Raw genomic sequence first — 12013 nt, forward strand, 5'->3', positions numbered from 1 at the left:
GGGCGTCGCGAACTCTTCACCATCCCTTGTCTGAGATCTGTAATCTTGCAGCTTCCCCATGTGAGCTGCAAGAATGTTACGAAACCTGCCAGCAAGCGTGTCTTTGATCGCACAGTACTCGAGAACACTAATGCATTTTTCCAGCAGTTTCACGTCGTCAGTGTATGGCTCGTTGTTCAGAGCCCTCTGCGATGCCTGGTAAGCGATCATGACTCCCGCCGTGTAGGCTGTGTAACTGGAATTCTGGGTTAGCATCCTTCGCCACCGTGGCATACGCCTGACTCACATGCAGAGCCAGCAAACTTGTACTACCTTCCCTTCCTGTAGCATTAGACTCATGACAGACGCGTTTGTTTCCGCAGCTTGGTATCCTTCCTCGATAGCCCTTCGTGCTTCTGGTGGAAGAACTACGATGCCAACTGCATCGAGCGGGATGTATGCAATTATTAGCCGCCGAGCAAGCAGCATCATAGCCGAAAGGTAAAAGAGATGAACATAGAATATTACTGGGCGGAATGTGGCCATCAGCGGGCTGCTGTCGCCGCGTAACAGCGCAGCAACTGACATCCAGTCGGGGAGTTGCGCATGGAATCTCGATAATTGCGCGCGAAACTCTAGCGTGACATTTTCCGGTACAGGCGCCTTGCTTGGTAGACGGTGAAGTAAGCTTGCCTTGATGATGGAAACTTTGACGCATTCGCGTCGAATCATGTCCTGGGGCGGCGCGTCTAGTCCATTGAGAGATGAGTGGACGTCGAAGGTTAACGAATCAGAGTTGTAGTCAAGAGATGCGCTCAGCCAGCTATCGGAGTAGTCAGCGATATATCACACATAACTAAAGGCATGCCAAACTGACCATTGCAAGTGGACAAGAGTCATATGCGTGCGACGAATGTCGTCGTAATAGCTTGGGGACCAGTCTGGCGGACATGTTTCGAGAGATATTTTGCGGTTGCGAGGAAGGCTCAGACCAAGTTCTGAAAGTCATTAGTGGCGTATTTCTCGTGGGTATACCCAAGTGTGACTCGTACCAATGTAAGCCAGAGCAACTGTCGCCTTGACGACGATGTTATACATGCCAAGCAGCGCGCAAACATTCATGGCTCGAAGCGGATCGTGAAGAATCGCAGAGTCCAGGCCATGTTTGGCGACTGCGTAGAAGTAATCGGCAAGCTCGGGAGGCGGTGCCTTTGTGGGGTCGGCTAGCTGTGAATGTATAACACCGATAGAGGCCATACCCGCAATTTCTGCGGCATAAGTACGAAGTTCGATTGTACTTCCGTTGCTGAACATGTGTCCGAGTGGCATGTTCTCGTTTCCGGAGGCTTTGATTGCTTCGATGCATGCTTGGACGTCGTTCCTATTCATAATGTAAAAGAGTGCTCCCACACAGTTAAAGAACATCTCTAATGGGCCGTGGACGTTGGAAACACTTGCGTTTTCGTGGTTTGGAGCAAGCAGAGTGATGCCCGTGACTTCGGTCTGGCCCTTTCGAACAGTAGAAAATCGGGGATGATCCATTATCTCAGGGACGGAAAGCATTGTCGATGAGGGAGAAGCCGTAAATGTCGGTGGTGAATCGTTCTTACCAACTTTGGTCTCAGATGCAGGCTCAGACTCGGAAGAACTGCGACGGCCCATTTCGAAGTTCTTGAAGATGACTCCCAGATCGTCACCCTGGGTCGCTCGCAGGTGCTGCAGCAAGGCCGTGGCTTTGTCAGGTGAAGCCGTCTGTAGGAACCACAAAACTTCATACATCGAACTTTTATCGTCCTCCAGTTCTTCAATCTTTCTTTTTTGCGCCTGAATGAGGGGTGGGTCGTATCCGCATTGTGAATTTCTCTCCGAGCAAGAGCGACATGTCGGTCTGCCACCGTCACACTGTCGTGTGTCAGCTTCGACTTCACGGAATTGCTGTCGTTACTAGCAAAGAATTCGGTGAAAGACCTTGGTGCGTCGGCCACGGCAGGGCAGACATGCGACTGTCACGCGTGACGGCCTGCGACTGGTAGGAGTTGCTCTACTAACAGCGGCGGCAGCAGCCAAGTCTTGTGGACGCGGCGCGATATCTCTGAGAGAAGACGATGACATTCCTAACAACCGGGAGTGCGAGAGCTTGGATCAAAGTACAAGCTAAAGGTGCGGTCTGCTCCTTATTGGCGGATAGGCCAATGTGCTATAAGTGATGAAGCAACCAGCTTTGGATGCCTCGAGTGGTCGGCGGATGCAGCGGCATGGCCAGTGCACTCTGTGCGTGGAAGGTACGTTAGCCATGACGTCAGACCTTATGCAAACGCTGACTCCATGCATTGAATTCGACGCAATTTCTATGCATAGGTGTCTGAATGGAGTTCATTGCAGTTTGATGGCTTCGTGATTATCCAGTCTGGTGGGTCTTGCCGAGAAAAAGGCCGACTGCACATTTTGTATCCACTGCCCGCGCAACTCACGCACGCACCATCAACGGCAATTGTCACACATCCGTAATTCGCAGTCGCCATACGGGCAAGACTCCATATCTGACGACTTTTGAACTGCCCATGGGCATCTCTGTGATACTATGATCACTATGAGGCCTTGTTCAGCAGGGCCTTTTGAACAGTGATTGTTGATTAGTGAGCACGGCTTGCGATCTGCTCAGGTTGGCACCAGAAGCATCTTGAAGGCATACGTTCGACAAGACTTCCACGCATTGTGGACGTCAGATTTTAAGGGAAAACATGCGACTTCGCAAGTTATACGCTTAGAGCTCCAAGGATATGTTTCTAATGAGGATCAGCATAGCCACGTCGAACGCCATACAGTCCGACTGGTATTCGTCTGACTCAAAGAAATCTCCACCATCGTGCAACCTTTTACCACGCAATCACGCGGAGAGAGCGTAAGCTTTCCCCAGACAAAGGGAAGCAATTTCTCCGTTTGTACAAATGTTGGCAGAAGGATCGTTAGGGAATCCCCGCAATGGCTGTTCACGAAACCGGTGACATCATAGCTGCATGCGTAGGACTGCTCGGTAGCTACAGCATTGTTAGCATACCTGATACTGACCAAGACGACACCATAGATCGTGGCATCTTACCTACATATATGATCACAGAAGCCTTGGATTAGCGAGGAATTGTAGCCCTGGGAGGCTGCGCCGCGATGATACTGCACACCGAGATACGTTGGAGTTCAACTGAGTGAACGAACGCCCTTCACATATCTAGTAACGAGTGGTAGGTGCAAACGCTGCTCAGACACATCAGGCCCAAGCAGTTCAGGTGTTTGACTCCACGTATTCTTCTTACACAACTGTTGCCTGTATTCGACACCACAACCAATGGCATCTGTATCTTGATAATGATATACCTGTTTGGACAACAACTCCAGCGCTGGAGTCGCGACACATTGAAGCTACCAATATGGCCAAGGACGCAGTACGCTCACCCAATACCACTTCACCGGCTTCCAACGCCTGCCCAACACTCCACGATAAGAAAGAAGCCCAGCCATATTGGCCTAAAATCGGAACCAAAGACGACATTCCGACATGGCTCCAAGATAACGGCTTCATTATCACGGGACATCCAATGCCGACTCATTCGTACAAACGATCCTTTCGGCTCTGGCGTTGCCTTCATATGGAAACGATGAATATCTGGACCCACCTTCTTGGGAGTACCGCGTTCGTTGGGACTGGCATTGGGTTGCACAGACTTGCTATCTCGACGCAGCTTCATCTGAGCACTGGCGACAAATTTGCTTTCGGCATTTCTCTGTGCGCAGCAGCCCTGTGCTTTGGGCTCAGTACAACGTTCCATACACTTCGGAGTCATTCCTACAACATTCACCATTTCTGGGGCCGCTTCGACATCTTCGGCATTTGTCTTCTTGCTCTTGGTGGAGGATCATCGGCCACTTATTATGCCGCTCGCTGTGATGCAATAGCTCGACGGGTATATTGGTGTCTTAATGGGGGCGCCGCTATCGCTGCTGCTGCTGTGCTCTTTGATACTGGCGGTGGTGGGAACAAGATGAGAGCGCTTCGTGGCGGTAGCTTCGGTGCACTCGCTCTTACGGCAATGCTCCCAATATCTCATGGCATCGGCAAACTTGGATGGAGTCGTGCGTGTGCTGAGATGGGCGCTCAGTGGTATGTTGCAGAAGGGCTGGTTCTTCTGCTTGGGGTCTCATGTTTCGTTGGTAGGTTTCCAGAGAGACTGAGCCCAGGCTCGTTCGATATTTGGGGCCACTCTCACCAGATACATCATGTTTGCGCTGTAGTTGGCCAGGCTTGCCATATAGCCGCTCTTGTCGCCGGCTACAAATTCCGTAACGCGCATCCAACTTGTTGATCGAGAGAGGCTGTTGGTGCCGGCGCAATGAGTAATGCAATGGCGGATAGCACTATCGTTGAATGCAACAAGAAATTATACTGAACGGCGTATAGTAGTTGCAGCAACTGTACGATAGAGTAAGGAATATCAACCGACGGTAGGTGGGTATCGAAAAGATGTTTCCCATGTGCAGTGACGAGTATGGCTGGAGAAGGGGCGACGGGCAGGAGTAAGCGAAGCGTTCCTGGGACGCGGCGCATCACCGACTGCCGCCTGCGCAGCAGCAGCAGCAGTCAACCTTCGCCCAATTCCCATCCAATATGTCGGCCTCGACCGAATCGAGCGCAACCAATGTAGATTCTCACAGCGAAGACGCGCCCCGCGTTGAAGCGCTCTTCCTCATCAAGTTCGACAAGAAAGTTGGGTACGTCATGCGACGCTGGACAGCCGGAGTACCTCAGGGAGCTATGCGCTGATCACTCACAGCTATACAATCGCCTGGAAGCGCACAACGACACCGGATATTACCCTCGATAACGCCGTTGAATACAAATCGCTACCCTCAGGTCTGCACTCAGTGCAGAATGACCTCGTCTACTTTACCCACGATGGCTATGCCGGGCTCAGCGCCTTCGCAAAGGGCGACGCGAGCGCAGAGGATCGCAATGCCACGTTCGTTTCCGTGGGTATCCTAATTCAGAAGGAGGGCAGATTTGGGAGGCTAGGAAGGAGCTGGCTACTGGCCGGCCGCTTGGAGAAATTGGCTGCAGCTCTGGCGGACGACCCGGAAGCTGTGACGCCGCTGGACGAGTTCTGGCAGGAGCAGGTCTCGAGACATGGCAAAGGCGACACCACCTCAGAAGCCGGAGAGGCGAAAGGTCACAGCAGAGCGCGCGCCATCTCCACCGTGAGCGCTGTCATCAAAGACGAGGAGAGCCTGCCGGACTACCACCCGGCCTTATCTATACAACGCTTCCTCGACGTATTCGGGCCATTGGTCTTCCGCCTGCTTCAAGCGGCCCTGCTGAGGAAACGGATCCTCTTCGTGGGCGTCCCGCCGGTCAGGACTGCCTGCGAGTTTGGTACGTCTGGGATCTTGTCATTGGTTATCTTCCAGCTAACATGCCAGTCTACAATCTGTCTGTCCTGTCTAGCATATCGCCTCGCGACACCGAACGTTTGCCTCCAGAGACGGAAAACCTCCTCCGCCTACCCACCCTCTTCTCCGTCGGCGTACACGACATACCTCTCCTCGACGACCTTCGCAAGCCCAAACACGGCGGACACACACCGGGCCTCGAGCCATCAGAGGGCTGGGCGGCGTGCACAACGGACGAAATCATTGTCACAAAGACGCAGCTCTACGACATCATCGTCGAATTACCACCCAGTTACGATGCGCCCCCACAAGAACGCCGCTGGCCGCGGATACGAACGAGCGATGGCAGTTTGATCAAGGCTAGCCAGCGGGATGTTGCGCGCTACAAGCTTTTGCACAAGGAGCTTTTCAAGCAGCGCACGAGATCGGAAACATCGCCCGAGCCGTATACGGACGACGAGAACGACGACACTGCTCCCCTGCTGTCACGCGACGAGGTCGATACCAAACGCGCCGACGACGACTTCAACGAAGCATACGACGACACGGTGGTAGAGCCAACAACGTGGTCGAGGCTTGCATATATGGGCTACATGTGGTGGGCTTCGGCTGGCGAGAGAGATGCATACACGACAGCCGAGCGGGAGACGGACCGCGAGCTGATTGGCGACCTCTCCGCCTACTCACAGTCGTTGGAGACAGCGATAATTGCCTACTTCCACCGACAGTCTTCGCTGCTCATACGAACGCTATCGCAGATCATCGAGGCGGATACACAAGGCGAAAGAGGAGACGACGACGATAATGACAGCGATGCATTGATTGTTGACAGAGACGACCTGTCGCGAATGGGGCTGGACACCTGGTCAGAGGCTGATCGCGCCTTTGTGCAGGAATTTGGAAGTCTGTACTTTGGACGTACTGTTGGGGTCAAGGGCAGTGAAGTGGAGTGCTGTGGTTTGCGGGTGCCAATCTTCTAGCTGGGCTGGGAGCGTTTAGCTAGCCACAAACCGGCAGGTTCCCGGTTGTGTGGAGGGCTTCAACGGTGAACACAGACTGTTGTGGTGTAGGTTAATGACAGTCTACTTGTTGCGGGCAACGTTGGAATCCGCTCCATCGCATTAGTGGCGCTAAAATGTTGGGATCGTGTACCTGGAATACCCGCTTTCAGTCACAGGCTGAATGGCGTACAAACAACATGTTTGCGGCTGTATACACGTCCGTATAGCTATGCACACCTCGGTCATCATGCTTTGGGTTTCCGCGTGAAGCCTCGGAGGTCCGTACACAATCAAATCCGCGTAGCATGATTTGTCGGTTTGGTAGAGCTCAGGCAGCCCGAAGTCGGACCCCGCAATTGAATGCACAGGGCGCGCGCAAGCGAATTCTGCGCCCCGCATCGTCATATGCCATTCCCAGTGGCCGGCTCAAGGCCTTAGTATCACCGACCAAAGTTTTCTTTTGCTGTGAATCATACCTCGCGCTGTACTAATAGTCTGCCTGTGCGCACGTCTCCTGCGTCTTTCCATATCCCAAGTGTGTTTACTTTGCTCGAATTCACCCGAGATACATTTTTGGCCCTCCATTGTTGTTGCTGGGCCATCAAGAGACTGTTCTCAAAGTAGCGCCTCAAGATACCTGCTGCATTAATCACACCAAGATGCCTATGCTCAAAGAGCCCTGGAAGAAGTACCATCCCTTCAAGCCATTGAACCTGCCGGACAGGACATGGCCTAACAAGACCATCGAGAAGCCACCACGCTGGCTGTCGACCGACCTCAGAGATGGTAACCAGAGTTTAGTAGATCCCATGGTAAGTACCAATCCACCCAGAAGCCGCTGCGAACCAGCATCTGACACGGACCGCAGGATGGCGCGCAAAAATGGGACTACTTCAATATGCTAGTCAAGCTCGGCTACAAGGAAATCGAAGTCTCCTTCCCCTCCGCGTCGCAAACCGACTTCGACTTCACGCAACGCCTAATCCAAACACCCGGCATAGTACCTGACGATGTCTGGATCCAGGTCCTCTCGCCATGCCGGAAAGAGCTCATCCGCCGCACCGTCGACTCCCTCAAGGGCGCGCGCAAGGCCATCCTCCATCTGTACCTCGCGACCAGCCCGTGTTTCCAGCAGATCGTCTTCAACATGAACGACGATGAGACAATCGCCCTCGCAGTCGAATGCACAAAGTACGCGCGCTCGATAACCAAGGACGACCCTGCGCAAGCCGGCACAGAGTGGGCATACGAGTTCTCGCCCGAGACTTTCTCAGATTCGTCTCCAGAGTTCGTCATCAAGGTCTGCGAGGCTGTCAAGGCAGCGTGGGAACCAAGTGTAGAGAACCCGCTGATCTTCAACCTGCCAGCCACCGTGGAAATGTCGACACCCAACGTCTACGCCGATCAGATCGAGTACTTCTGCAAGAACATCTCCGAGAGGGAGAAGATCTGCGTCTCTCTACACCCACACAACGACCGAGGATGCGCAGTAGCGGCGGCAGAACTGGCACAAATGGCGGGTGCAGACCGAGTAGAAGGCACGCTCTTCGGCAACGGAGAGCGCACAGGAAACGTTGACCTCGTCACCCTGGGCCTCAACCTGTACACCCAGGGCATACATCCAAAGATCGACTTCTCTGATCTGAAGTCAATTATCGATATGGTGGAGAGCTGCAACAAGATCCCGATACATCCGCGCGCACCATACGGAGGCCAGCTTGTTGTATGCGCCTTCAGCGGCTCACATCAAGACGCAATCAAGAAGGGATTCCAGATGCGCAAGAAGAACGGCGCGGACAACGAGAGCCGGTGGCAGATCCCATACCTTCCCCTCGACCCCCAAGACATCGGCCGCACGTACGAAGCCATCATCCGCGTCAACTCACAAAGTGGAAAGGGAGGAATCGCCTGGATCATCCAGCGCCAGCTCGAACTCGACCTGCCTCGTGGTCTGCAAATCGCCTTCTCCAAGATTGTGCAGAAGGAGACCGACATGCTCGGCCGCGAACTCCTGCCAACCGAGATCACGAACCTCTTCGAAGAAGCCTACCATCTCAAACGCAACCCTCGCTTCTCCCTTGTCGATTACGAAATCAAGGCCGACCGATCAGAGACACCTCTGCCACCGCAAGACGGCCGAACAGTCAGCAGCCGCAACCTGCGCCGTATCTTCAACGGTGTCATTGAGATTGACGGCCAGGAACACAAGATCCAGGGTTCGGGCACCGGTGCGCTGTCATCGCTGGCCGATGCACTGAGGAGTCTGGGTATCGACCTGGACGTTGTAGACTACAACGAGCACACGATTGGTACAAGCAAAGACGCAAAGGCCGCGACCTACATTGGTTGCACAGCCGCGCAGAGCAGTCAGAAGGTCTGGGGTGTTGGTATCCACCAGGATGTGGTTCAAGCGTCTCTCATCGCTATGTTGAGCGCAGCTTCTTCAGTAGGTCTTCGCTCATGATAATAAGCAGCACTTTGGCTAACACATCACAGTTCCTATCATCGAGACCTACCACACCCATTCCTTTCCGCCCCAAGCGATCGAACACCCTCGAGATCCCCAGCCCAGACTCAAGTCCTACACGAAACGGCAAACAAAATGGAAGCACAATAGTGGATAAGCTGGAGGCTGCCGTTAACGGCAGTCAGGCGGACGTCAAGAGTGCGGGGGTGTAGCGGCATGAAGTCTTATCAACGCTTCACAGTTCAGTTTCTCCGTTCACACATATCGCATACAGCATTTGGGATGTAAAAGGTCGGGGCATTGGAGTTTTAAAAGTGCTGTCTAAACGGAATGAGAATATCTAAACAAGGTATCAATAGCTGTACTCAAATCACACATGTAGAACCTTACAATATCCGCGTTCTGTGTTCTTGTCCGCTTGCCTACCAGACGTTTTCATCGGCACAGCTCCCACAGCAATCGCTCTTGTTCTTGCCATGCCCAGGGCGTATCCGACATCGGCACATGCATCCTACACAACGCTTATCGCCGGCTCATGGACCCGTAGATGTGGATACCGGTTGGTGTGAAGTAATGCCCGACATATGGATGACATACCGGCCCAAACTCTATCTACAACTCCGATCCGTGTCACCATATCCATACAAGATCACGATCATAACCCTGCCCACCCCCAGCGCATTCTCTCTACCAACAAGGACAACCACCATGGCAGAAAACGACCGGAACAGCATCCCCCCAGCCCCAGCCTACTTCCCCACATCCGCCGACTCCCCCCTCCACCCCCCAACCGCCCTCTACACTACTCTCCGCGACCTCCCCTCCACCTCCCTAATAAAGACCCAGGACTTCACCATCCCACCCCGCAGCGGAAAAGCTTGGACCGTACCCGCAGGCGCACTATTCCGTCTCTCCACGCCCGAAGGCCCCCAAGTCGGCGATTTAAACGTGTGGAACCAGCATGATCCCCGAGAGCGCTTCTGGGCATCTAGGACGAGGCAGTTGCAGGGGAGTCATGTGGTGCAGGGGGATAGGCTGTGGAGTTGCCTCCCGTTTATGAGGCCAATGTGTGGGCTTGTGGAGGATGGGTGTGAGATTAGGGATTCTGGGGGTAAGGGGACGGGAAAGGGGAGGGAGAGCAGCAGGGATGAGAGGGGTGGGGTTACGCAGTGGGGTGGACGGTGTAATGATCTGCTGGGGACGAGGTGTGATCCTTATGGTATGTCTGAATGCGCGGGTCTGGGGTTTGGTTTGGGATGGGCTGTACCGCTGGACTCTTCTTGTTCTTTTAGATTCTTCCGTTCAAATAGAGTATGCGGAAGTTATGCTAACGATTAACGCAGTTTCTAACATGCTGACATCCTCATCCTACGATTACCACTGCCACTCCAACCTCGTCCGTTCCATCTTGCCATATGGTCTGACGGAATTCGATGTTCACGACGTACTCAACGTATTCCAGGTCACGGGTCTAGATTCCCAAGGCCGCTACTTCATGGAAGCTAGTCCTGCGACCAAGGATAGCTTTCTCACCTTCTTCGCCGAGTTGGACTTGTTATGTGCGCTGAGTACATGCCCAGGTGGTGACCTAAGCCGGTGGGGCTGGACGCAGGCGGAAGAGGGAAAAGAGAAGAAAGAGGGAAAAGAGAAGAAAGAGGGAGATGATGATGAGGGGATGAAGAGTACGTGCCGACCTATTCGGGTAGAGGTTTATGAGATCAAGGAGGAAGTCAAAGGGGAGGTGTTGAAGGGGTGGAAGAAGCCGGAGAAGAGTGGATATAGGGGAATGCATGGGATGCGTATTCCTGAGGGCGAGGCCTAGTCTTTCCTAAATTCTACAACTTGTTGCTTCCATGAATCTTGCCGCCATCGAGCACAATTGTGTCTCCGTTGACATGTCCGCCAGCCCTACTGCTCAGATATACAACTGCAGCTGCGATGTCCTCTGGCTTTCCTACCCTTCCATTCGGGTTAGTCTTTCCCAACGCCTCCTCACCACCAGCCTTCTCCATCAGTACACCTGCCATCTTGCTCATGAAGAATCCTGGCGCAATACCGTTGACAAGAATGTGTCTGGGCCCTAGTTCAACAGCAAGGTTGCGCGCAAGATGCAGGACTGCGGCCTTGGATGCGGAGTACGACCAAGAGCCTGTCTCACCGAGAGATCCCACGCCAATCCCTGCTACGCTGCCTGTTACGATGACGCGCGAGGGGTCTTGGACTGTTGCAGCTTTGGTGAGGAGGGGTGTGAGTCTGCGCCTATATCAGCGCTATTATCAGATAGTAAAAGAAACGAAAGACTTACTTCTGGATTGTAAAGAAGACACCCTTGACGTTCAAGTCCATGACCTTATCCCATCCATTCTTCTCATCCGCCTCTTCAAACTTGCTGCCCCAGGTAGCTCCTGCATTGGCAAAGAGAATGTCCACGTGATCGGTATGCTTGCTGACTTCCTGCACAAGACGGTCGATCTCGGAGACCTTGGAGCTATCCGCGGGAATGGAAATAGCTGCTGCACCAGGTGACTTGTTGGGGAGCGCATTTAGGGCTGCGACGGCGGCATCGCAGGCTGAATCTTTACGGGAGGTGATGAAGATCTTGGAGCAGCCAGCTTGCATCAGGCTGGTCTTGTGTTAGGCAGGTGCGCTGGAATGATGGATGGAAGCAGATGGATTCATTTACCCTGATGCTGCATGGAGACCTAATCCTCGAGATCCGCCGCTCACGACTGCGACTTTGCCTTTCAAGCTAAAGATGTTGGTGAAGTCGTGCAGCTGCACATCTTGTTCCGCGGATGCCATGACGATTGTATGTATTGAGTATTATGTATATGGCGACAATGGAACGTTATTTGCACAACAACAATACGTTACTATGTGGGAGTGTTGATTAGTCGTGATTCACGACTGCTCATGTAACGACCTCGGTGCTGACGGTGCCCAGCCATCCGAAGTTGTATCAATGCATACGTGATGTACCGAGGCTGTAAGTCGCGCTAGTCTACTGCGTGGGGTAGCGTGTTATCCAGTGCACATGCTCTTTCTCAGGTTGTGACGAGGACTTTCAATGAGAGAGTCGTCGATTCGTTGTTCATAAGTCGAGGTGGGAATATACACGATAGATTGC

The 12013-nt window shown here is 53.3% G+C and overlaps 4 protein-coding genes across 4 annotated transcripts; 2 read left to right on the top strand and 2 right to left on the bottom strand.

The window, feature by feature from the left end:
• Window positions 1–987: 987 nt before the first annotated feature.
• Window positions 988–1542, bottom strand: J4E87_005695 (uncharacterized protein; the record flags this gene model as incomplete). Its single annotated transcript, XM_049377302.1, has 1 exon — window positions 988–1542. The coding sequence occupies one exon, from the start codon at window positions 1540–1542 to the stop codon at window positions 988–990; it is 555 nt and encodes a 184-aa protein (XP_049232928.1).
• A 3097-nt stretch (window positions 1543–4639) lies between these two features.
• On the top strand, window positions 4640–6398 carry J4E87_005696 (uncharacterized protein; the record flags this gene model as incomplete). The annotated part of the gene is made up of 3 exons (XM_049377303.1): window positions 4640–4743; window positions 4806–5401; window positions 5449–6398. 3 exons carry the CDS (start codon window positions 4640–4642, stop codon window positions 6396–6398), a joined length of 1650 nt encoding a protein of 549 aa, XP_049232929.1.
• A 680-nt stretch (window positions 6399–7078) lies between these two features.
• J4E87_005697 (uncharacterized protein) lies at window positions 7079–9098 on the top strand (the record flags this gene model as incomplete). The annotated part of the gene is made up of 3 exons (XM_049377304.1): window positions 7079–7231; window positions 7288–8865; window positions 8916–9098. The coding sequence occupies 3 exons, from the start codon at window positions 7079–7081 to the stop codon at window positions 9096–9098; spliced, it is 1914 nt and encodes a 637-aa protein (XP_049232930.1).
• Window positions 9099–10721: 1623 nt separating this feature from the next.
• Window positions 10722–11688, bottom strand: J4E87_005698 (uncharacterized protein; the record flags this gene model as incomplete). Its single annotated transcript, XM_049377305.1, has 3 exons — window positions 10722–11139; window positions 11192–11509; window positions 11570–11688. The coding sequence occupies 3 exons, from the start codon at window positions 11686–11688 to the stop codon at window positions 10722–10724; spliced, it is 855 nt and encodes a 284-aa protein (XP_049232931.1).
• Window positions 11689–12013: the final 325 nt, after the last annotated feature.

This window comes from Alternaria ethzedia (assembly GCF_023757985.1).
Source record: "Alternaria ethzedia strain BMP 0044 chromosome Unknown scaffold_12, whole genome shotgun sequence".
Lineage (NCBI taxonomy): Eukaryota > Fungi > Ascomycota > Dothideomycetes > Pleosporales > Pleosporaceae > Alternaria > Alternaria ethzedia.